This window comes from Bos javanicus, chromosome 18 (assembly GCF_032452875.1).
Source record: "Bos javanicus breed banteng chromosome 18, ARS-OSU_banteng_1.0, whole genome shotgun sequence".
Lineage (NCBI taxonomy): Eukaryota > Metazoa > Chordata > Mammalia > Artiodactyla > Bovidae > Bos > Bos javanicus.
This window is the reverse complement of record NC_083885.1, coordinates 64,233,637-64,257,062: the sequence shown is the minus strand read 5'-3', so window position 1 is coordinate 64,257,062 and position 23,426 is coordinate 64,233,637. Positions and strand designations below refer to the sequence as shown.

General features: G+C 41.0%; 1 protein-coding gene across 2 annotated transcripts; it reads left to right on the top strand.

The window, feature by feature from the left end:
• Nucleotides 1-1,975: 1,975 nt before the first annotated feature.
• Nucleotides 1,976-21,332, top strand: ZNF583 (zinc finger protein 583). 2 transcript variants are annotated; one of them, XM_061386473.1, is made up of 5 exons: nucleotides 1,976-2,053; nucleotides 2,217-2,302; nucleotides 7,421-7,547; nucleotides 7,815-7,910; nucleotides 12,613-21,332. In XM_061386473.1, the coding sequence occupies exons 2-5, from the start codon at nucleotides 2,294-2,296 to the stop codon at nucleotides 14,070-14,072; spliced, it is 1,692 nt and encodes a 563-aa protein (XP_061242457.1). In that variant the 5' UTR covers nucleotides 1,976-2,053; nucleotides 2,217-2,293; the 3' UTR covers nucleotides 14,073-21,332. The 2 variants fall into 2 exon arrangements, with proteins under 2 accessions (XP_061242457.1, XP_061242458.1); XM_061386474.1 differs by lacking the exons at nucleotides 7,421-7,547; nucleotides 7,815-7,910.
• Nucleotides 21,333-23,426: the final 2,094 nt, after the last annotated feature.

Sequence of the window (23,426 nt, the reverse complement as noted above, 5' to 3'; positions counted from 1 at the left end):
CCGGACCCAGGGAAGGAACCCAGGTCTTCCGCATTTGCAGGCGGATTCTTTACCACTGAGCCATGTGGGAAGCCCTGCTTGGCACACAGTAGCCCCTCAGTAAGTGGCAAATGAAAGGCTCGGGAGGATAGAGGGGCTACAGGAAGAGCCCCGAGCCCCGGCGCTCTCCGTGGCCCGCACACCCACCCCGCCGTCTGCGGTACCCCAGCGCCGGCTCGGAGCCCCACCTGCGGCGCCCGCACGGAGGCGGCCACTGCGCGTGCGCCCCACAGCCCCGCCGCCACGCGCGCCCAGCGTTTCTGGACGCCTCGGCGATGCGAGCGAGGTGCGCCTGCGCAGTTCACGCCGGCCATCCAGGTCTAGGCGGACTCGGCGGCCGGGCCATGGGTCCGCCGGCCTGAGGGCTGGGCCGGGTCGGCTCTGGGTCGGAAGGCCGGGGCTGCGGGAGCGCGGCAGAGACGACCCGAGGGGACGAAGCCGGAAGTTGCCCGCGCCTGGGGCCGGCAGTCCCGGCATGCTCCGCGCCGCCCCGGGCCGGGCACAGGACTCCAGCTCCCGGCGGCCCCCGCGGCCGGCGCCGGCTGCCCGCCCGGGCGCCGCGGCCCCTTTGTGAGACCGCCGCTCGCGGCGAGATCGAGTCCCCGCCCCGGCCGCGGGCCGCTCGGCGCCGGGCGAGGAGAGGTGAGGCGTCCTGCGCGGCGCGTGGGCAGGCCGGCCGGCGGGCGGGTGGGCGGCTGAGGGCGTCGGGGCCGGTGGGAGCCGGGGGCAGGGTGTGCGTGACCGTGTGTGGGCAGAGCGAGCGTGTCACTGCGTGTGAACCGAGTCCGGCCGTGTGTGACAGCCCGTGACAGCGCCCCTGTGTGCGTGACCTTGCGCGTGGGAGTGCGCGCGGCCGTGTGTGAAGAGAGTTTAAGGACGCGAGAGACAGCGTCGTGCCCGTGCGTCCCCGCAGGCTGCGCCCGGGGAGCCGCCAGCACGAGGGGCGGTGGGGCGTGTGTGTGAGTGTGTGTGCGCCGGGGCCCCGGGACTGGGGGCTCTGTGTAGTGGGGCAGACGCGAGATGGAGGAAGACAGATGGAGTTCACGGAAGAGAGAGAGCTGCGGAGGACACGGCCTCGGGCCCGGCGGGCAGAGCCCTGAGCGCCGGCCTTGACCTCCTCCGGCACCGAAGGTCCTTCCACTGCCGCTGTACTCGCCAAGGCGGGGGAGTTCGTGGACTACTCGTAACTTAGGGAGTTGCGGTGACAGTTTCTGCATGTCCCTGCACCTGCACACCCTCCCCACCCCCCGAGGAAATTCTTAGAAAAGTTGAGCGAATGGTTTTCCGGTGTGTTTTATAAGCCAGGACCAGAAGCAGGAAGTCCTCTTTGGTCCAGGGTCCTCCAGACCACACGACCCCAGTGCGGGCTACCCTGTGTAAAGATGCTTTCTCTGAGGCATTCACTTTGTAGCTTTTTAATCTCATCTTTGTAGAAAGGGTGGGGACACATTTCCCTTCAATGTCATCCTCTAGTGAAGAGACTAAGGAGGCAGATCTGGATCCCGCTTGGGCTCAGCTGCTTGAGCATGAAGCCTTGGATAATTTCACTGATGAATACCCTTACTTGTGAAGGGGGACATACCCCTTACTTGGCAGTGCCACTCTGAAGGGTGCTGTTATTCTTATAAACGAGGAGCTATCTTATGCACAGAGAGTTTATGTTGCATATTGAGATCTAAAGCACGTGGGAGATTTAAATGGAGTATGAGCGTGTTAAATTGCTTAAGTCATGTAGGACTCTTTGGGAGCCCATGGACTGTAGCCCACCAGGCTCCTCTGTCCTTGGGATTCTCCAGGCAAGAATACTGAAGTGGGTTGCCATTTCCTTCTCCAGGGATCTTCCTGACCCAGGGATCAAAGTGTCTCCTATGTCTCCTGCATTGTTAGGCGGGTTCTTTACCACTGGAACCACCTGGGAAGCCCTTAAGTGGAGTATGATCTCTAAAGATACTGAGTCACTATGTTGAACACTTGAAACTAATGTAACACTATAGATCAACTGTACTTAAAGCAGGTAGGTGGAAGGATTTAGATAGCAAAGACCAATTGAGTGACACCTCTTCTTTACTTCTGTGGTGGGGAGAAGGGCAGCCAGAAGGAAAGGAGACTTTCTCGGCTGACAATGCTGAGAGCTTTGGGCAGGCCTGGCATTTTATGTTTTCTTCCTCCCTCTCCAGCTGTGTTTTCTCTGAACACTGCTCAGAGAGGAGCCAGAAGGAGGAGGGCAGAAGAGCTGTCATAATTTCTTAAAGCCATGTCCGAGGTAAGGAAATATTTCTTCTCTTAATGCCTTGTTTTTTCAGATTTTACATGGACATTTTGCTTTTCTTCTGAAATTCCCCACTCTACTGAAGTTCCATTCATTCAGTGACCTGGTCCTCATGTTTTCCAATCTGGTGAAAGGAGATTTCCCCCCCACCACCACCCGCAAAGCGCAGCGAGCTTCCTTTTTTTTTCCCTCTCAGAATTTTCATCTTCTATTCAAGAAACAGTTTAGCACTTGCTGTGGGTGAGGTGTTCAGTTGGGAGGTCTTAAGAGGCCAAAATACACTCCTTGGTGGAATATGAAAATCTTCGCTGGAGGGACTTGATTCATTGAGGTCAAAGTGGGTGTTAAGATGTGATCAACAGTTTTGAGCTTTTCCACGGACCTGAGTTTGAGAGTAGACAGGGACTGCTGGGGAAGTCTTAGCTGTGGTACAGGACAGGGTCTCTTGCTCAGGGTGGTTTTGAGGAGTGGGATTTGCTGTGTCTTGAGTATTAAAGAGTGGGTCAGCTAGGCAGGCGTTTTCTTCAGGCACTGGGTGAGCATTAATGAGTAGGACTCCATGGGAGTAATGAGATATCCTGAGTTAGCATCAGGCCACAGACCGAATATTCTGCATCATTCTGTGAAGGTTAGTAGAGTTAATATGGAAAACTGCAGGACATTTTTTGAAAAAGGAGACTGATAGGAGGGAATATTGGATATACTTTAAAAACTGGCTGCTGACATCTGTAATAACAAAATCAGTAAATAATATAGAATGGGGGCCAGAGAAGCAAAAAGATGAGCACATACCGTCCACAAACAACTACAGGTACAAAGGGAGAATACGTACTCACCCACTGAGCACGTAGTTATTAAAGACTGGCTGTATGTTAAGTGCTGGCAACACTGTGCTTAAAAAAATAGATACTGTCTTCAGGGAATTTACTACTAGTTTATTATATGGTAGTGTAATGATATTTTAAGTCAGAGAAGGGCTGGATGTTCACTTGAAATTTTTTTCTTCCTCATACTTTGAGGCTAAAAACATTCTCCAGATTAAATACAAAAAATAAAACCACAAACTGCTACATCTTTGTCTTGTTTTATATCACACAGAGCAGCACTGTGACGATTGGTGGCAGAGATGCTTTGTTTGCACGGCCCAGCACCGTGGCAGCTAGCCACGTGTACGGACTCATGTGACTGAAGGACTGAATTTTAAAACGTTAATTGATTTAAATAACCACATGTGGCTATGAGCTAGTCTATTTAGACACCAGAGTTCTAGGTTCATAAAATGATAAAGCCAGAAAGAAAATTATGAGTAACCTGGTTTTCTGAGACACTGTTTTCCAAATGAGGAAAGAGAGGCCAAGGAAGGAGTGAAGTGCAGACGTCACTGTTGGTGACTGTCAGAGGCAGCAGGCTGTACTCCTGAGGGTCAGCACCGGATGCCGTGAGAAGGGTGGCAGGACAGTGAAGGGCTCCTGGGGGCAGAGTGCTCGGGGTCCTGGAGCACGTCACTTCTCCACGGAATGAGGTGCTGTGTCCTTCCCTTGCCTCTCACGTCCCACACAGCCCAGCTCCCGGCGCTCAGACCTCATTTCCTCCCGTCTTCACTGCTGTCTGCTCCAGTCACGCTGGTCGGCTTGCTGTCCCTCAAACGTTCCAAGCTCCTCTCTATTTCTGAACGTTTGCATTTGCTCCTTCCTCATCTGTAACTCTCTTCCCCTAGAGGATGGCCTGGCTAGCTCTCCCACTTTATGTAGATTGTTGTTCAAATCTCAGCTCATTTTTAAGATTTTATCTTTATCTTACATAAAAGTGAAAGTTAGTCACTCAGTCGTGTCTGGCTCTTTGTGACCCCATGGACTGTAGCCCGGGAGAAGGGAATGGCAGCCCACTCCAGTGTTCTTGCCTGGAGAATCCCTTGGAAGAGGAGCTGGTGGGCTGCCGTCTACGGGGTCACACAGAGTTGGACACGACTGAAGCGACTTAGCAGGAGTAGGAGCAGGACTGTAGCCTGCCAGGCTCCTCTGTCCACGGGATTCTCCAGGCAAGAACACTGGAGTGGGTTGCCTTTTCCTTCTCCAGGGGATCTTCCTGACCCAGGGATTGAACTCGTGTCTCCTATATTGGCCACCTGGGAAGCCTCTTATAAAACAGTATATGTTTTATTTTTTCTCTATTCTCACAGACAGGCTATTTATTACTCTTTTAGTGGCCACTTTAGGATAATATGTATCCGTTACTTCTTACTGTAATGATCATCTTTCTTCCCTCTGTAATCTTCCTTCTGTAGTTGGTACTTTTGCTACTTTCTCAACAAGGTAACTCCCCTATATCATCAGTAGCAGATGTTATATTTAGATATTGTTTCGGGGCTCTGAGTTTCTTCCTGTGCTACAGTGCTTCCATTTTCCTTTTATTTTTCATTTTGTTCCATTTTCCTTCTACCTGAAAAACTTATTAGTATTTCTTTGACTACAGGTCAAAACTTCAGTCCCAACCTGATTTTTTTTTTTTCATTACGTCCTTTTCTGACTAGGCCAGAATAGTGTAATTTAAACTTTTTTCTGATGTTAAGTTGGGAAATCCTAGTCTTAATGGAGAGAAGAACTTTTAGGAATATATTTTAAGACAACAACTAGAGACCTTTGTAACATCATAGTGAAAAATTAAGACTGACATAATTGAAAATAATCAAGGGGTTAGTAAATCAGATATGGCTGATTTACATTATGTATTGATAATAATATGCATCTAACAAGAGTGATGTTATCAGTAAATGAATACCTAATCATAGATATGTCTGTGTAAGGGAACGTGAACAAATACATACTGTGCATTTTGACTGCTTATAGGAGATAGGTAGATGTTGGGGGTTAGGACTTCTGAGTTTTTAACTTAGAAAGGGGAAAAAAACACTGGGTAGAAATACCAGGCACTATTTTCTTTCTTTCAAAAAATTTTTTTTATTCTACATAATCTTGCCATCAGAGTAGCCTACGCTGCAAATTTTTCCCTTTCAAGTCTTTGAACGCATCTTTCCAGTCCCTTCTGTCCTGCAGTGTTTCTGTAGAGGAGTCACCTGAGAGCCACATGGGGGTGTCCTTGTAACTAACTCTCTGTTCTTCTCTTGCTGCTGTGAGAATCCTGTCTTTCACTTTCGTATTTGTGGGAGAAGGTGGGCTTCATGTCTTGCTACTCTGCCATCTTGATGGCTCTCTCCAGACATTATTTCCTGGGCTTCTTTAATAAGGTGACAAAATGGTATAAGATTCCTGTTTTATAGAATCAAAATAAAGACATTTGAAAAGTATTCAGATCTCATTGGGTAAGAGGAAAATGATCGTCGGGTCATCAAAACCCAGAATCCATTTGTGTGTGTGTGCAAGTAAAAAAAACATAAGAACTTTACCTGGCAAAACCTGCCTGGCCTCTACTACAGAAAACATGGTGTGTGGAACACTTTTTTTTGCACACAGTTTTAAAGAATGTATTGAAGTGGTTGAATTTTAATAGAATTTATGATTGATGGTGCCCAGTCCTATCTAGCACAAGTTTCATCTTTTAAACCCAACCCGTGTTGCCTTCCTTGAAGCCTTCACCCACTTCCCAGATTTCCCTTTGTTAAGAAGTGGTTTTTGAGGTTGAAGCACGTAAGATGGAAGCTGAGAACGTAACTGATGTCTCGTGGTGTCCTTTCACTTCACTTGTAGCTTCCTTAACGTTTTTGTCCATTACTCAGTTACTCATATACTGACTCATTTTTTTTCTTCCCATTAAAAATGTTTCCGTGTAGCATCCCTGATAGGCTTAAATGCATCTTCAGTAAGGGTATTACTACTCTGTCAGGAGGCACGTTAATAGGAGTGACATTCATATTTGACGACCCCTCCAGCCAGGACACATCCAGAACTTACCCCAGTGGGGTCCTGGACGCTGATGCAGGGCAGGCGTCCCCTCCTTCCTGGACTGTGGGGAGGATGGCCGCCCGTGGGGCTCCCTGCAGCCGCTGTTCACCAGCCAGCGTGGAAGGATTCCAGTATCTGACAGGTTGGCTCAGCTGTTTGGGCGTGTGCCGTTGAGGGCAGCTGCGTGTCAGTTCAGCTTAAGGGTAGGTTTTGCTCTGAATGTGCCAAACCTGTAAAGCACGTACCAGATCATACAGCCAAAAAAAATTAAGTCTGGAGCAGACTTACATTAGGAAGAATCTGTATTTTCTTAATTTTGGGGAAGCAGACTAGGTCTCATTTCATGTTACAAAGATCCTTAATTTAACCATGGTATTTGAGAGCTATGTGGGAACATTTCAGCAACTCTTGTTCACACAACCCAGGTGTGCACAACTGGGTGTGTTTCTCTAGTGAGAGCTGTAGGTGTTTTGTGATGCACTGCATTATCACATTTGAAATGCTCCCTATTTAACTTAATAGTGGTTAAAATTACTATTACTTTGTCTTTTAGGGGGTATGGTAAGTTAACAACTGTCTTTAAAACTTAGTGATGTTATCAAGAGCTGTTATGTAATCTTTTGTTGTTCCTGATTGTTCTCTGTAATGGCATACATTTAAGTTATATTTTTGCAAAATCACCATAAAACTTCTTTACTGCTTTTATTACATTTCTATGTAATTTTAGAGTACCAATACAGTGAGCATCAAATATATTTTTATATATACCTAATTGATACAGCTGGAACACTGATCATTCAGTTGCATAATTTGGGGAAAAGCACATAAAAATTGAGCCTAACCCATGTTTCTGCCTCCTCCTCGAGGCCTTTTTTCACTGCTCCAGCCTGTCCTGATTTTCCACACTGAGAAATGCTCTAGCATGTAGTTTGAGTACTGAATTATTTCACATTTGATTGTTTACAGCGTTCTGTTCTTGCCAATTTTCACTTGTATCTTTTCTCCATCAGTACAGTCTCTGAAATTGTGTACTTTCCATGACAGAGTATCAAGACTAAGCACAGAGAAGTCATGTTGCACAGACCCCAAGATCCTGACAGGAAATTTCACTATATGCAGTATTTCTAAGAACACAGGCCATTTAACTTTTTAAACTATACTCATGTGAGGGTAAGAACACCAGTCGAGCAGGAACGTGTCTGTGTCATTTCAGGATCTGGTGACATTTAGGGACGTGGCTGTCAATTTCTCGCAAGAGGAGTGGGAATGGCTGAACCCTGCTCAGAGGAGTCTGTACAGGACGGTGATGCTGGACAACTACAGGAGCCTGGTATCACTGGGTGAGGAGGTCTCCCTGTAAGGCGGAATCCGCACGGAGGCTGCTTTCCAGTGCCACGTTTGGGGAGCCTCTGCTGCACCTCACTACTGCTCCCCCAGATGAGTGTAGCTCTGTGGAGTTGGCAGCTTGGTTGGATGTTCATGCAGCTCCGTCTCCCCACCCCCAGAACTCGTCACCTCGCCCTCAGCTCCCTCCCCTTCCCAGTGACCAAGCAGCTTGATCTGACTGATGGGCCTGGCTAATGCCCCTTTTTATTTCTTGTGAGCAGGCGTTTCGGTTTCTAAGCCGGATGTGATCTCATTACTGGAGCAAGGAAAGGAGCCCTGGATGGTGAAGGAGGAGGGGCCGAGGGGAGCGTGCCCTGGTGAGTGAGCAAGACCCAGGGCTGGAGAGGCCCCTGCCAGGAAAAGCTCAGCTAGTCTGCAAAGTCCAGCTCCTAACTGATGCTTCCTGGGTAGCGTCAAAGGGCTCCAGGCCTGGGAAGAGACAGAGGTGTCTCTGGCCTGAGCTCCCCAACTAAATTCTCCTGGGATTCACTCTCGCACACAGTACTGTCCTCTCGGTGACCTCTTCCTGTTCTCCGGACCCAAATGTCACAGCGTCTCGTTGTGTTTGCTTCTCGGTTTTACACAAGTTGCTCCGATCCTGTGTTTAAACATCTAGATGCAGTCATGCGTTTTTCTTTCCTTTTCACTCATTCATTCCTTTTAGACTGAAGGACTGATTCACTTATTTATTCACTTAATCTCTTACCAAGATTCAGGTTTCTACTTTGAGAAAATCATTCTATTAAATTTTTAGGATTATTCTGACGTTTATAAACCATAAAAGGAAAAATACTTCTGGTAGTATTTTCTTCAAGTCTGGGTAACTGGAAGGTGATAGCATTTAACAGAAACAAGTCAAAAGGAAGAACAGGTTTGTAGAAGAAAAGATGAATTTGACTTAGGACAGTAAGAGAATTATCTGATGGGAAGATTTCCTAGTGAAGAAGTGCAGCATACCACTGGAGGGAAGTGGAGGCTAGGAAAACAGTCTGATTAGATGTTAGTGTGAAGGAATGAGGTCAGCAGTCTTAAAGTTTGGAAGAAAAACTCTTTACCAGGGCCTCTGTAGGGAAGTAGACCTTTGGTAGCTTTCTCAGTGTCCTCTGGTAAGTGGCCTCCTGATAGCTTCCTCCTTGGGTTAAATTATATAAATTTTAATTTTTCTAGATAGTTATCAGGTTTATTTCCATGAACCTGAGCATAATAATTGCTTACAATTCTTTTTGTTTTGTACTGTAGTATAAAATATCCTATTTTAATTTCTTATTTTATATAGCTAATTTTTTTAGTTGTTAGGTTGCTACTCATGAATCAGTTTGGCTTATTTATTTTTAAATTCCAGCTTTTGGCTATATCTGTTAATATAAAATATAGCTTCATCATTCTCCCTTTTTCTAATTCTCTATTTTCTGTTTTTCTTTTTACTAATTCCTTAGATTTACTTTGTTTCCATTTGTTGGAAAATGCTAAAAAACTGAAAAAAGCTTAAACTATTATTTCATTGTCTCTTAATTCACTAATGAAATTATTAGAGGTTTTAATTTCTTAATATAGTTTCAGCTGTATTTGATATTTAGTAGTTTTATTTCCATTTCCTAGACAACTTTTCTTTTAATTCCCATTTACATAAGTTTGTTTAACAGAAAGTTTTCTGGTTTTACTGTATTTTGATCAAATTGTTCTATCATATTTGATCAGGATAGCAGTTACTACTAATTCTATTTTCTAACGAGTTGAGGATTTTATATGACCTAATATATAGCTTTTTTTTTTTTTTAACTATTCTATAGGTTCCAAGTTAGAGTATTTTCAGTGTAAATGCTTGTTACATGACTTTTACTTGATGTCACTAAAGTCTGTCTTTACTTAGTCTTTGTTTCCATCCATAATTTTTCTTAACTTTATAAGACAGTAAATTGCATTTATGTAAATTACAGTGTGATGAGTTCTGACAGCTGTCTACATCCATGAAACCATCACTGTAATGAAGACACAAAATGTTTCCATCACCCCAGAAGCTAGCTTGTGCCTTTCTGCAGTCCATTCTTCTCCACTCTGGCTCCAAACGAACCTTTGTTGTTTTAGATTAGTTTGCATTTAAACTAAATGGAATCATACTATTCGGTTTACTTCACCATCAAAATTTATTTTGAAAATCACACTGTTGCACGTGTGAGTGATTTACCCTTTTTGTTGCTGAGTGTCAGTCTAGCGTGCAGACGGTCCACACCTCTGTTTTGCCACTCACCTACTGATGCACCTTTGGGTTGTTTGCAGTGTGGGCAATATGAAGTGGTCACGTACAGGACTTTGTGGGGACATACATTTTCATTTCTCTTAGGTAAATATCTAAAAGTGGAGAAACGGGTGGGGGTTGTGGGAGGAAGGCTCAAGAGGGAGGGGATACATGCACACATGTAGTCGTACTTTGCTGTACAGCAGAAGCTAACACAACACAGGAAAGGGATTAAAAATTTTTTTTTAATACCAGCTTAAAAAAAAGTAGAAAAACTGAGTCATATGACAGGAATATGTATCACTTTAGTTCTCCAAGTAGATGGTATTTTCATTCCCTTCAGCATTTGTAGTAGAGTTCGTGTGCTCCATATCCTCACCATATCTTCTGAAGTTATTTTTTATTTAAAATGATTTTATTGAAGTACAGCTGATTACAGTGCTGTGTTGATTTCTGCTGTACAGCAGAGCGGCTCAGGGGTCCACACGTGTCACTCCCTGTGCTCCACAGGGGGCCTGGTTTGCCATCCTGTATGACAGTCTGCAGCCCTAGTCCCAAACTCCAGATCCTCCCCTCCCCAGCCCTCCTCCCCCTCGGCAACCACAGTGTGTTCTCTGTATGAGTCTGTGGCTGTTTTTCAGATACACAGTTGCTCCAGTGCCCTTTTTTAAAAGACTTTCCCTTCCCCATTATATTGTCTTTTTGGTATCTTTGTTGAAAATCAGTTGACCATGTATGTGTGGGTTAAGTTCTGAACTCTGTTCTTTTCCATTGATCTATGTATGTCTGTCCTTTCACCAGTACCAGACTGTCCTGATTACTATAGCTTTATAGTAAATTCTGACACCAGTTGAATTTGTAAAATCACTTTGACTATTTTAATAGGTCATTTGCATTTCCATATAAATTCTAGAATGAAGTTGAGCATTTCTACCTAAAAATCCTGCTGGGGTTTTGTTCGGGATTGTGTTGAATCTATGTATCAATTTAGAGGGAACTAATATCATTGTTTTATCATTGACATCCTAATATCATTGTTTTCCAATTCCTGAAATTTAGCCATTTTTTACAGTCTTAGTTCTATTAGCAGTATTTTGTCATATCCAGTGTAGTGGCTTCTTATAATTATTATATTTATATATCTATATAGAAAGAGATACAGTTTTATGGATATAAGATACATAATTTTTTAGATATAAGTTTTTTCCAGTAATGTGTGCATGTGTGATCAGTCGTCTCTGACTCTTTGCGACCCTATGGACTATACAGTCCATGGAATTCTCCAGGCCAGAATACTGGAGTGGAGAGCTGTTCACTTCTCCAGGGGATCTTCCCAACCCAGGGATTGAATCCAGGTCTCCTGCATTGCAGGCAGATTCTTTACCAGCTGAGCAACCAGGGAAACCATGAAAAGTAATGTTATCTGCAGATACAACTTTATTTCTTATTGAAATAGCTAGGATTTCTTGTACTGTTGAATAGCATTGGTTAAGAGCAAATATACTTGCACTGTTCTCAATCTTAAGGGGAAATGTATTCACTCTTTCACCATTAAGTTGTTACAGATATTTCTTAGATGCCCTTTATCAGCTTGAGGAAGTTCCTTTCTATTCCTACTTTGCTGAGAATTTTTATAATAAACATGTTAAATTTAGTGAAATACTTCTATACTGATTGAAACAATCATATGATTTCTATCTTTAATCTGTTAATGTGGTGAATTATACTGATTTTCATATATGAAACCAACCTTGCATTTGTGGGATGAACTCCACTTGGTCAGGATTATGCTTTCATATTTTCCTGGATTTTATTTGCTATAATTTTGTATCATTTTACATTTATGTTTCTGTGCTACATTGCTTTTGTAAATCATAATAGGAAGTCTGATTTTACTACAGATAAGGTGAGAAACCACTGGAAAGTCTTGAACAGAGTAATAGGTGATTTGATTTAGGAGTGGAAAAGATAAGGCAAATAAAGGCCTATGGCAGATTAATAAAACCAACAATTTGAAACAAACTTATTTCAATATGAAGGCATCTTAGCTTGAGTATCAGCTGAAAATTTACACTTGGGTGGAACATATCACACAGAAAATGATACTCAGGAAGACTATTTTCAGACTGCTCAAGTTTAACCATAGAGTTTTATATATCTAGCCTGTGGCAATTAATAGGGTTCCCTGGTGGCTCAAGACAGTAAAGAATCCGCCTGCAATGCAGGAGACGCAGGTTCAGTCCCAGGGTCGGAAGATCACCTGGAAAAGGAAATGGCAACCCACTCCAGTATTCTTGCCTGGAGAATCTCATGGACAGAGGAGCCTGGCGGCCTACAGTCCATGGGGTAGCGAAGAGTTACACACAACTGAGTGACTAACACTTTCATGGCAATTAATGACACCTGGTGTGTTTTGGGATGTGGGGATCTAATAGATTTTTTTTTTAGCCACATTGACATGAAGTTTTCTTTTTTAAAGCTAACGAACTTACCTTGAATGCAGGCTAACCTGAGGCAAGAGAGGAAGGGTGTTTGCAGACTTATATTAATATATATATATAATAATTGTGATTTTCTGATGGGTTACCTTAATAGTTATGCATGAGCTATTTTCTTAATAAATTTTCCTACATTTTCATTCTTTATAATCTCATTGTTAGACTGCATTTAACAGCTATTACATTCTTGAACTTATGTATGTAGTTCATTTACCAGTTTGTGTTTTAGAAGTTCTTTTCTAATGCATAAATACAAAAGATGTTTGTTTTCTTGATATCTTGTAGGTTGGGAGTATACATTTAAAAATAAGGAATTTCCATCAAAGCAAGTTATTTATGAAGAATCATCCAAAGTAATGATGATGGGAAGAAGCCGTCTTAGTTATAACCTCAACTGCTCCAGTTGGAGAGGAGACTCTAAAAGTAAGGACTGGTTTAAGAACCAGTTGGGAACTCAGGAGGTACATGCTAGTCAGCTGATCGTCACTCATAGAGAAATCCTAAATGAGGATCACAGTAATGAATATACTAAGTCCTGGCAAACTTTCCATCAGGATACAATCTTTGATATAAAGCAGAAACGTAATAAGCATGAGCCACAAAAGAGAAGTTACCGGAAGAAACCTATCGAAATGAAACGTAAGAAAGTCTATGTAGAAAAGAAACTCTTGAAGTGTAATGAATGTGAGAAGGTGTTCAACCAGAGCTCATCTCTCACTCTTCATCAGAGAATTCATACTGGAGAGAAGCCCTATGCATGTGTCGAATGTGGGAAAACTTTCAGTCAGAGTGCAAACCTAGCTCAACATAAGAGAATCCACACTGGAGAGAAACCCTATGAGTGTAAGGAATGCAGGAAAGCCTTCAGCCAGAATGCCCACCTTGCTCAACACCAGAGAGTTCACACTGGAGAGAAACCTTATCAGTGTAAAGAGTGTAAAAAGGCCTTCAGCCAGATTGCACACCTGACTCAACACCAGAGAGTTCATACTGGAGAGAGACCTTTTGAATGTATCGAGTGTGGAAAGGCCTTTAGTAATGGTTCATTTCTTGCTCAGCATCAGAGAATTCACACCGGAGAGAAACCTTATGTATGTCATGTGTGTGCGAAAGCCTTTAGCCATCGTGGATACCTAATTGTACATCAGAGGATTCATACAGGAGAGAGACCCTATGAATGTAAGGAATGTAGGAAAACCTTCAGCCAGTATGCACACCTTGCTCAACACCAGAGGGTTCATACTGGAGAGAAACCTTATGAATGTAAAGTATGTAGGAAAGCCTTCAGCCAGATCGCATACCTTGATCAACATCAGAGGGTTCACACTGGAGAGAAACCCTATGAATGTATTGAATGTGGGAAGGCCTTTAGCAACAGTTCGTCACTTGCACAACATCAGAGAAGTCATACTGGAGAGAAACCTTACATGTGTAAGGAATGTAGGAAAACGTTTAGCCAGAATGCAGGCCTTGCTCAGCATCAGCGAATTCATACTGGAGAGAAACCTTATGAATGTAACATTTGTGGGAAAGCCTTTAGCTACAGTGGGTCTCTAACTCTACATCAGAGAATTCATACTGGAGAGAGACCCTATGAGTGTAAGGACTGCAGGAAATCTTTCAGGCAGCGAGCACACCTTGCTCATCATGAGAGAATCCACACTATGGAGTCATTCTTGACTCTTTCCTCCCCCTCAGCCTCTATGTCCAGTCAGCTGCCAAGACCTGTAGGTTTTATCTCCTAAATATGCCTTGAATCTGACTCCATTAATCCATTTCCATTCTATTAATGTTTGTCCAATACACAATAATCTATTTGACACAGACGATGGGAAGGGCTTTCTAACCCACCCCCCTGTATTTACCATTTCCTGTTAGTAATCCATATTGCAGTCAAACTTGTATTTCAAGAGTCTGACCATATCACTTCTTCATTAAAACCCTTCACTGGCATCCCATAGGGCTTAGGGCAAGGTGCACATTGCTCAAAATAGTCTAAAAGACCCCTGCCCCCAGTACCTTGTCCCACTTTACATTTCAGAGTCCCATTTCATGTGACCATCTCATTCCTGGGCTACTTACCAAAATTCAGAATTCATATTGCAGCAACAACTAGATCAGGGTTCCAGTTCTTACTGTTCCATTTTCTAGCCCTCTAGTTGTGGAGAAACATTTTGTCCCTTGTAAGCATCTTGTCTTTTTATTTCTATTACAGAAATAATAATGGTACTACCTCAAAAGTTAATGGGAGGATTAAATGAGATAATGCATGTAAATTGCTCAGCACAGTGCCTAGCATAATCAATAAACATTAATGTAAAATAAAAAGATAACTGTATACAAAGAAGACCTGATCATCTTAGCAGTGATTATCGGTGAAATAACAAAACAGCTCAAGACCCAGGAGACTAAAGACTTTTGAGTAGAAAGAGCAGCCCTTGTTCTGAAGCTGAGTGGAAAGGGCATCCAACACAGTAGAGTTAATGCTGGAGTTCATGATGATAGAGTTAAGATGGTTGCTTCTGTTTCAGTACAAACAAGGAAATATGATTTTGTTGATAAGAAAAATTAACTTCATTATATATTCAACACTTTTAAGAAACCAGGTTTTAAACATCAATTGTAATAAGTAAAATTTACTGAGATGTATTCGTCATTTACATTTAGACAAAGGCAATATAGTCCTCAAAAGACAGAAAACTTTAAAAGATCAATAACCAAAGAAGATTAGAAAACAAAATTTTACTCACCATTCCTAATTCCAGGTAGATGAATCATGTTAAATCCATGTCATTTAAATAGAAAAGGTGTTAGTTTCTAAGCTGTAATTCCAAGACCAGAGGGAAAAGAAATCAAAACTATAAGTCAAAACTCATAAACATGTTTGATTTGTGTGAAATTTAAAATAAGTACCTTTAGATGGGCATTTGTTTTCCACTTTTCCACAGTTCAAACTACTGCCTGTTGTCTTACATCTGACTTGTTTTACACTTTATTACTTCCTGACTCCTGAAGGCTTCGTGCAATCAGTGCTGGAACCAATTCTCATGTGACTATAAGTACAAAGAAAATGAGTAAAGTTTAATGGAGGATGAGAAGAATAGACATTTTATCCTTCTGTAGGGGAAGATTCAGTATTATACAGATGTTAGTAAGCCCCAAATTAATCTATTGATTCTTTGTACCTAACAGAATCCTAAGAATTCAAGGCCTGAAACATCGTGTTTATCAACACAAACACACAACAGACATACACATAAAGGAAACATATAATAAAGGTGATAGCTCACTGTAGTAGCTTAACAGTATTGGTACATGAGATTCTGCTCAAAGTTATTTCTGTACAAAACAACTGTCTCATTCTTTTATCCAAATGCAAAACAGAGTCATTAGAGGATACCATACATCATCATGGAAAACAATCTCCCTAAATACAACATGAGATCCAGAAACCACACACATGGATTCTTGACTATATAAAAACATTAATGAGCTTTTATATAGTCAAAGATAGTACAAAAGGTTTTTAAACATTAGAATTTGAAAACATTAGTAAAATATGTTTAACCTATGAGATTCATATCCTTAACATGTAAGTACTCCTCCAAATCATTTAGAAAATGACACCTCTTCCCTTATGGGTAAGGGGTATAAAGAGATAACTGATGAAAATGCTAAGTACCGACTCTCAAAAGGATCAGAATACAAGCTAAACAAGTGAAGTACCATCTTTCAATACCGGATTGATAAAATTTGCACTGCAGAAGCACAGCAGAGGAGGTACTTCTGTGTACTGATGTAAAGGTGACTTGTCAGTATCAGAATTTTCAAGGCTTTCTTTTGCAATTAAACACGAGTTTACCCTACCATATCCTATAACAGATAAAAGGTATCAGAAAAGAATCAAATTTTGTTAAAAACAAAAGGGAAAAAAGTGCTTATTCATGAAATGTAGCAGAAACAGCTGTGACTTGAAATGTCTGCCTGATGGATTTCACTAATGGCAAGTCAAGTCTGTCCAAAGGTCCCTAGAGAAGCTCATGCTCTAAGTTAGCTTGTGGAGAGGCTGGAGGTAACAATGACAAGACAGTTTATATGATTTTTTATGTGAAAGTTATGTTAGTATCCCTACCAAAGCTTTCCCATTGCACTCGTCTGTAAGTAAAGTAAATTGGATCCGTCTTTCACACCATTCAGAAAGATTAGTTCTAGGTGAATAAAATCCCAAATGTTAAAGTATTGGGAGAAAACATAATAGGATATGCCTATGACTTTGCTGTTGGATACATCTTCCTAAACTAGACAAAAATGAAAGCCACAAAGTAAAGATTAATGAACAACTTGATTGTATCAAAAGTTGTTCGGTCACTAAGTCTTGTCCAACTCTTTGCAATCCCATGGACTGCAGCATGCTTTTAAAAAGACAAAAGAAACAAAATGGGGAAAAGCTGTAATAAAATACTAAAGGAAGGATGTAAGAATACCTATAAGTAGGTAAAGGACAACCAAGGGAGAATAAAAATGAACAAAGGATAATAATGGATAAGTCAGAAGAAATGCAGACCGCTGACACTGAGTCCCCGCTTAGCCTTGCTAGTAGTAAGAGATGCAAATTTAAATAATCTAATTTTAAAAACCTGGCAGTTGTATAGAGAAATAACTACTCTTATCAGTACCACTTTGGAAGCAATGAAGTTGTTAAAACATTAATCCCTTCAGAGGGCAGTATGGTTAGTACATGAAACTGAGAGCTATTTAAATTTCCATAAATACAGAAATACTGGCACTAGTTTAAAAGGATGGACTGGTAATATAAGGATTTGACTAAAAGGCACTGATTAAAAATTTGCAGATTATTAAGAGACTATATATTTAAAATACATTTCTAATACATTTCTATAACTGCAAACACAGAGAAATAAGTCCTGAACAGACATATCCAATTTGTGTTTTGCGGAGGGACCTGGAATTGGACATTCTGGTCAAGAGGGTAGATTTATCATTATCTGTAATGTTTTAAATAAGACTGTTGTCATTAAAACTATGAAAAAATTCAGTGAACTTGCGGAGAACTACAGCAACTAGAATGAGAGTTGGTATCTTAAGTTGAAACCTTTCCTGGAATTTGGAGACTCTCATCATCTCTCCAGCCCTTCCCAGGCACACTGAAATCCCAGTAAATCACTTCATTCAGCGGAACAGATCTATAGTGAGAATAACCAAAGTCCTACTGTCTACCTAGATAGTGAGAATAACCAAAGTCCTACTGTCTACCTAGGAGAATCAAACAGTATCATTCTCAAATGTGAACAGACAGCTGAGGATCATCACAGATGATGGAAGAGTATCAGCATGATGAGGACTAAGAGACAGACTAAACCTGGAGCAGGTGAAGTTATCGAATGAGAATAAAAATGTACATTTGAGACTGGAATAGATGTTACACTTTTAAAGCAAATATGAGAAGCTACCAAAAAGAAGACAACTCCTAAAAAAAAAAATTACTGTTATAAAAGAAAGTTTCAAAGAAAGTTGGGGAAATTCTTCCATTTCATAAATTTGGAAGAAAATGAGAAAAAGGGACTTCGAAGTCTAGTAGAAGGCCCATCTAGTTCTTATGAGTTCCACCACACATACACACACACACAAATAATTATAATAGAGAAAATAAGAATGTGTCAAATGATTAAGAATCTAAACTGAAGAAAGTTATGAATTCTCAGCTAGGAATAGCTCACTTGAATGTTGGGCAGGCTGAACTGGCAAAAACCATATTATAATAGAAAAAAATTTTAAAAAACACCCAGAAATATGCTTGTGGAATTCTGTAACACTAAAGAGGACACTATCCTAAAAGCTTTCAAAAAATGTGAATCTCTCCTAATAAAGAATAATGACCGAGATAGCATTAGCCTTCCCTCAGGTGAGCAATATTAGATTGTAGAATACAGAACAGCAGGTTCCAACTTAGGACTTGAAACTGCTTTGAATCTAGAGGTTTATACTGGAACAGTAGCGAAACATGAAGCCAAATACTGATATTTTGTATATACAGTTTGCTTCAGTTTACTTCCACTTGTCTTTCAATAGGGCAGTGAATGATTAGCTTTAGCAAAATCTGGATGGAAAAGGGAAAAAACAGAATCTAACCTAGTAAAGTGGTGTTGAGGGTGACTAGGATGATCACTGTAAAAATCAGACCAAATTTCTGGTAGGCTAGATATCCAGGGAGTCAGTGAAGAGAAACTTCAGGGAGAAAGGAAGGGATGGGTTACATTAAATAGAAAACACAGAGTTTGAGGATTTCTGTAATATGGTGAAAACAAACATTCATCAGAAGGACAGACAGACAATTATTGGCTTGGGGAAAAAACAAAGGAGAAGCCATACCAGATACCATGGTCCTAATATAAAGCAAGCCCCATAAAATGTGACATGACTTTGGAAACAGAATATGGGGAAAAAAAATTTAAGTGAGTACTGGGATCGTAACACTGGACTTGTAGAGGAGGAAATGTAATCTTCAACAATGATTGGCTCTGACTCTTACGAGAATAATATTTATACAGTGATAATGATCTAATGCTATTTTATTTCCAGCTTTAAAATAGACAAATCCCTTAAGTCTCTGTATATGTGTGCATGTATGTGTATAACAGACCCCATGGACTGGACTGTATCATCCATGGAATTCTCCAGGCCAGAATACTGGGGTGGGTAGCCTTTCCATTCTCCAGGGTATCTTCCCAACCCAGGGATCAAACCCAGGTCTCCTGCATTGCGGTGGATTCTTTACCAGCTGAGCCACAGGGAAGCCCCTTATTTCCAGCTTTAAAATAGACAAATCACTGAAGTCTATGTGTGTGTATGTATGTGTATATATTATATATATATATACACACACACACAGTGTAATATCTGTTTAATAACATAAAGGCAAAATACAGCTGATAGACTGGATGGTGGGAGGCTGACAGGGAAGTAAGTGCTTGAGGCAAGGATAAGGGGCAGTATGCTCATGGTGTATGGAGAGGATTCAGGAGATCTGTCTAAAGTCGACAGAAGAAATGTAGGTTAGTTGTATTTGAAGTTAAAACACATCAGAGGAGCTATTATAAGCCACTTGGTGGGATGAATTAAATCCTTACCTTTCATGAAGACTCGGGGAGTATATAAAGTTAGTAAATTTACAAATAAAAGCAACTGTAATCAGGACTCTGATAGAAACCCAATTCAAATCAGGAAAAAGCTGATTTATTAGCTCCTATAAATGAAAGATGCAGAGCAGGTTATGTCGCAGCCTCAGGTACGCTGGACTTGGTGCTCAGGCTCATCAGATTCGTAGCTCACAGCTGTGCTTTCACTCGTTTCATCTCTGGCAGGCGAAATCAGTAAGATAGTTGGAAAACTCCTAAATATTTGAATATAACTAGCTGCTGTCTATGGGGTCGCACAGAGTCGGACACAACTGACACGACTTAGCAGCAGCAGCACAATTTTTAGTAACCCACAGGTTAAAAGAAAAGGCAAAATAGAAAGCATTTTGGATTGAAACTTGTAACAGCATATCAAAATACATGGAAAGCAGCTGACACATTACTTAGAAGGAAACATCACTAAATTGTAAAATAAAGCTCTCAATGGCTTCAATCTCACCTTTATCAGATTAGAAGATGAAGAGCAATGAAATCCAAAGGTAGCATAATAATGGAAATAAAGAATAGAAATCAATAGGAAACAAATATAAAAGGTCAATAAACCCAATATATCTTCACTCAGACAACATGAAAGAAAATATTCCAGTTACAAATACCTGGAATGACAGAGATGACATCACTACAGTTATTAAGCAGATGATAAGGGAATACTGTGAACCTTACGCCAAAAAATCTGACCACTTAGATAAAATGGAAAAACTTTCCCGAAAGATTCAAACTGCCAATCTTACTCAACCTCTTTAAACTTATTGTTTCATCCTTTGTCAGGTGCTTTTTATAAAGGAATAAATGTTTGATTTCTTGATATATCTGCCACAGCAATAGATCCAGTTTCCTATAGCAAATTTTATAACTTTCATGAAATAAATCCAAGGTTAACCTCACCTTTTAGGATCTTATTATAAATAATGAAGCATGCAAGGTAGATGAGCTTTTGTCTATTAGCAAAGATCATTAAAATCACAGTCAAAAAGTGTCAACAGAAGAATTAACTATCTTGCAAAATTAACTTGTATTCCTGCTATCTTGCAAACACATTTGAAGAAATATAGGACTGGGGGCTTCCCTGGTGGCTCAGTAGTAAAGAATCCACCTGCAAATGCAGGAGACACAGGTTTGGTCCCTGATCCAGGAAGATCCCACATGAAGTCGAACAACTAAACCCGTGCGCCACAACTCCTGAGCCTGTGCTCTAAAGCCCGGGAGTCTCAACTCTGAACTCATGCCCTAGAGCCCTTGCTCCACAGCAAGAGAAGCTGCCCCAATGAGAAACCCCACGCACCACAACTAGAGACTAGGCCCCGCTCGCCGCAATCAGAGGAAAGTCCTGCAGCAACAAAGACTCAGCACATTCATAAATAAAATTATATAAAAATATAGATTTATTTTTAAAGTATAGGACTCATCTTATTTGAGAATCCCTTAGATTGAAAGCAGATCAAACTAGTCAATTCTAAAGGAAATCAGTCCTGAAATTCATTGAAAGGACTGATGATGAAGCTGAAGCTCCACTACTTTGGTCACCTGATGGGAAGAGCTGACTCACTGGAAAAGACCCTGATGCTGGGAAAGACTGAAGGCAGGAGGAGAAGGGGACGACAGAGGATGAGATGGTTGGATGGCATCACCAACTCGATGGACAGGAGTTTGAGCAAACTCTGGGAATTGGTGATGGACAGCGAGGCCTGGCGTGCTGCAGTCCATGGGGTGACAAAGAGTCAGACACGATTCAGTGACTGAACTGAACTGATAGGAAACAATTAAAAATAAGTGCACAATCTGCCTTGACTTTTCGCAAAGAGCTCCTCATTCTCTTCTAAATGATTTAAAATTCATTCCATTTTTTGGCAATGTGGCAGAAGTACTGGGAATCAAACATAATGGGGCAGCAAGAGGTCAACTTGGCACAAGATCGTCAAGCCAATGTCAAAGGAAGTAGGTTCTGCTTCGTGAGGAGTCGGCGGCTGAGGGGAAGGTGGGCCTGGTCCTCGAGGTGGGGTGGCCTGAGGTTGGGGGAGACTGAGATGCAGAAGCAGTGGAGGCGTCTGCACTTTAAGAAGTTAAATAACACAAGTTCTTGAATTTAAAATCAGTTGGTAAATTCGGGGACTTTCTCATTTCTGATCTGTTACCTCTTGCCCAGATTGCCTGAATTTTTTTACATATGAGTCTGAGGAAAAACTGCCTGTTCTTTGTTCTTTTTCTGCCTTCTATTGGGTTAACTAAGGATTTATTATTCCATTTTATTTGATTAATTGCTTACATCTCTTTAAAAAATGTTTTAGTGGCTACTCTTAAGGTTATAATCTACATCTCTAATTAACCAGAATATATCTTCAAGTAGCATTAACAAGGTATTACACGATGTTTCCTAATCTCTCCCATCCTTTGTTTCTGTATCTACACTTACACTGCTATAGCATACTGCTGTTGATGGCTGTCTTCCAGAAGTTTAGATAAGCCTAAAGTTAAGAAAAATTATCTTACCTTCATTTATTCCACTTCTAGATCTTTGTGCATATCCGAGTATATGCTATGTTTCACATCCCTTCTGCTTAAAGAACCTCATTTAACATTTCTTTTAGAGTAGGGTCTTCTGGCAATGTATTTTCTGTTTTTCTTTCTTTGAGAGTCATCTCTATCAATTCTGAAAAATATTTTTATGAAAAATTTCAGAGAGACAGTCCCCCCCCTCCCCATTTTGTTCCTGTGTAATGTCTTAACAAAATCTTTCCTGGTATTAAGCTTTATAGATTTATGTTCTGTTGTCATTATCCATTATTTATTCAGATATTTCTTATCAGTCATTTTCTCTGCTTCTTCTGGGATTCCACTATGTTATGTGTGGTGACAACAGATCTTTCCCCACAGCTCTTGGGCGATCTATTCTTTGCTGTCACTCCTACCCTCCTTAGTGTTCCAGTTTGGCTACTTTTTATTGACTTACCTTCAAGTTCAGTTATTCTTTCCTTGGCTGCGTCAAGTATACCTATGAGCCTGTTGAAGGTTTTGTTCATCTCTGTTCATTTTTTATTATTTCCATTTGATTCTCACAGTTCCATCTCTCTGACCAAATGACTCATCTAATTTGCCTGTTAAACACATTTTTCATTAGAGCCTTTAATGTATTACTCACAGTTATTTAAAATTCTGTGTCAGGGAGTCTGGTTCCATTTCTTGATTGCTTTTGTCTCTTGGTGGTGGGTGTTGATTTTTCTTGTAGCTTTGTAAAAATTACTTTTGACTAAACTCCATGTATCTTGCATTGGACAGTAAAAACAGAAGTAAATAGATTTTAATCCTTAGAAATGGCCATGCCATTTTTTCTGTGAAGCCTTTCATGTTGTCATTAATATAAAAACTGGAGGTTTAAGGTTGCTTGTTGCTATGACCACCCTAAGTTCATCACAGCCTTCAAAATTCACTAGCGATTCCTTAAAGTGAGGGCTTGTTTTTCACAGATTTATCTCAGTGTCTGGGTGACCTTCGAATTTAGGTGTTCCCTTTTGACTATGCCTTAAGAAAAAATCCAGCTAAACTAAGGTTATTTTCATTCATTCAGTATTACTGTTTACTACTTACTTTGCGCCAGTCACTGTACTAAATGCTAGAACTTGTAACTCCCCTAATACCTCACAACCCTCTGCCATTAGTTTGTACATCTGTACTTTCTCTGTTGCCTTCAACAGCCTCCCAACATTTGTGTGCCTAGTAAAAACCTATTCTGCCGTTAATACGATCAGTCACCAAAAGTGATCGATCACCATGGAGTTCACCATCCTTGACATTACTTGCATACCTTATATGCTTCCATATTTAAATAGTCTGAATTCCCTAAACTGCAAGTGCCTGCAGGCAAGAACAGTGTCTTATTAGTACACA

Bases quoted from the DNA above. Each gene is read 5' to 3' on its own strand.
- ZNF583 (XM_061386473.1), top strand. The intron at 7,548-7,814 runs GTGAGGAGGTCT...TCTTGTGAGCAG, and splicing joins CAGGAGCCTGGTATCACTGG to GCGTTTCGGTTTCTAAGCCG. The intron at 7,911-12,612 runs GTGAGTGAGCAA...GATATCTTGTAG, and splicing joins GCCGAGGGGAGCGTGCCCTG to GTTGGGAGTATACATTTAAA.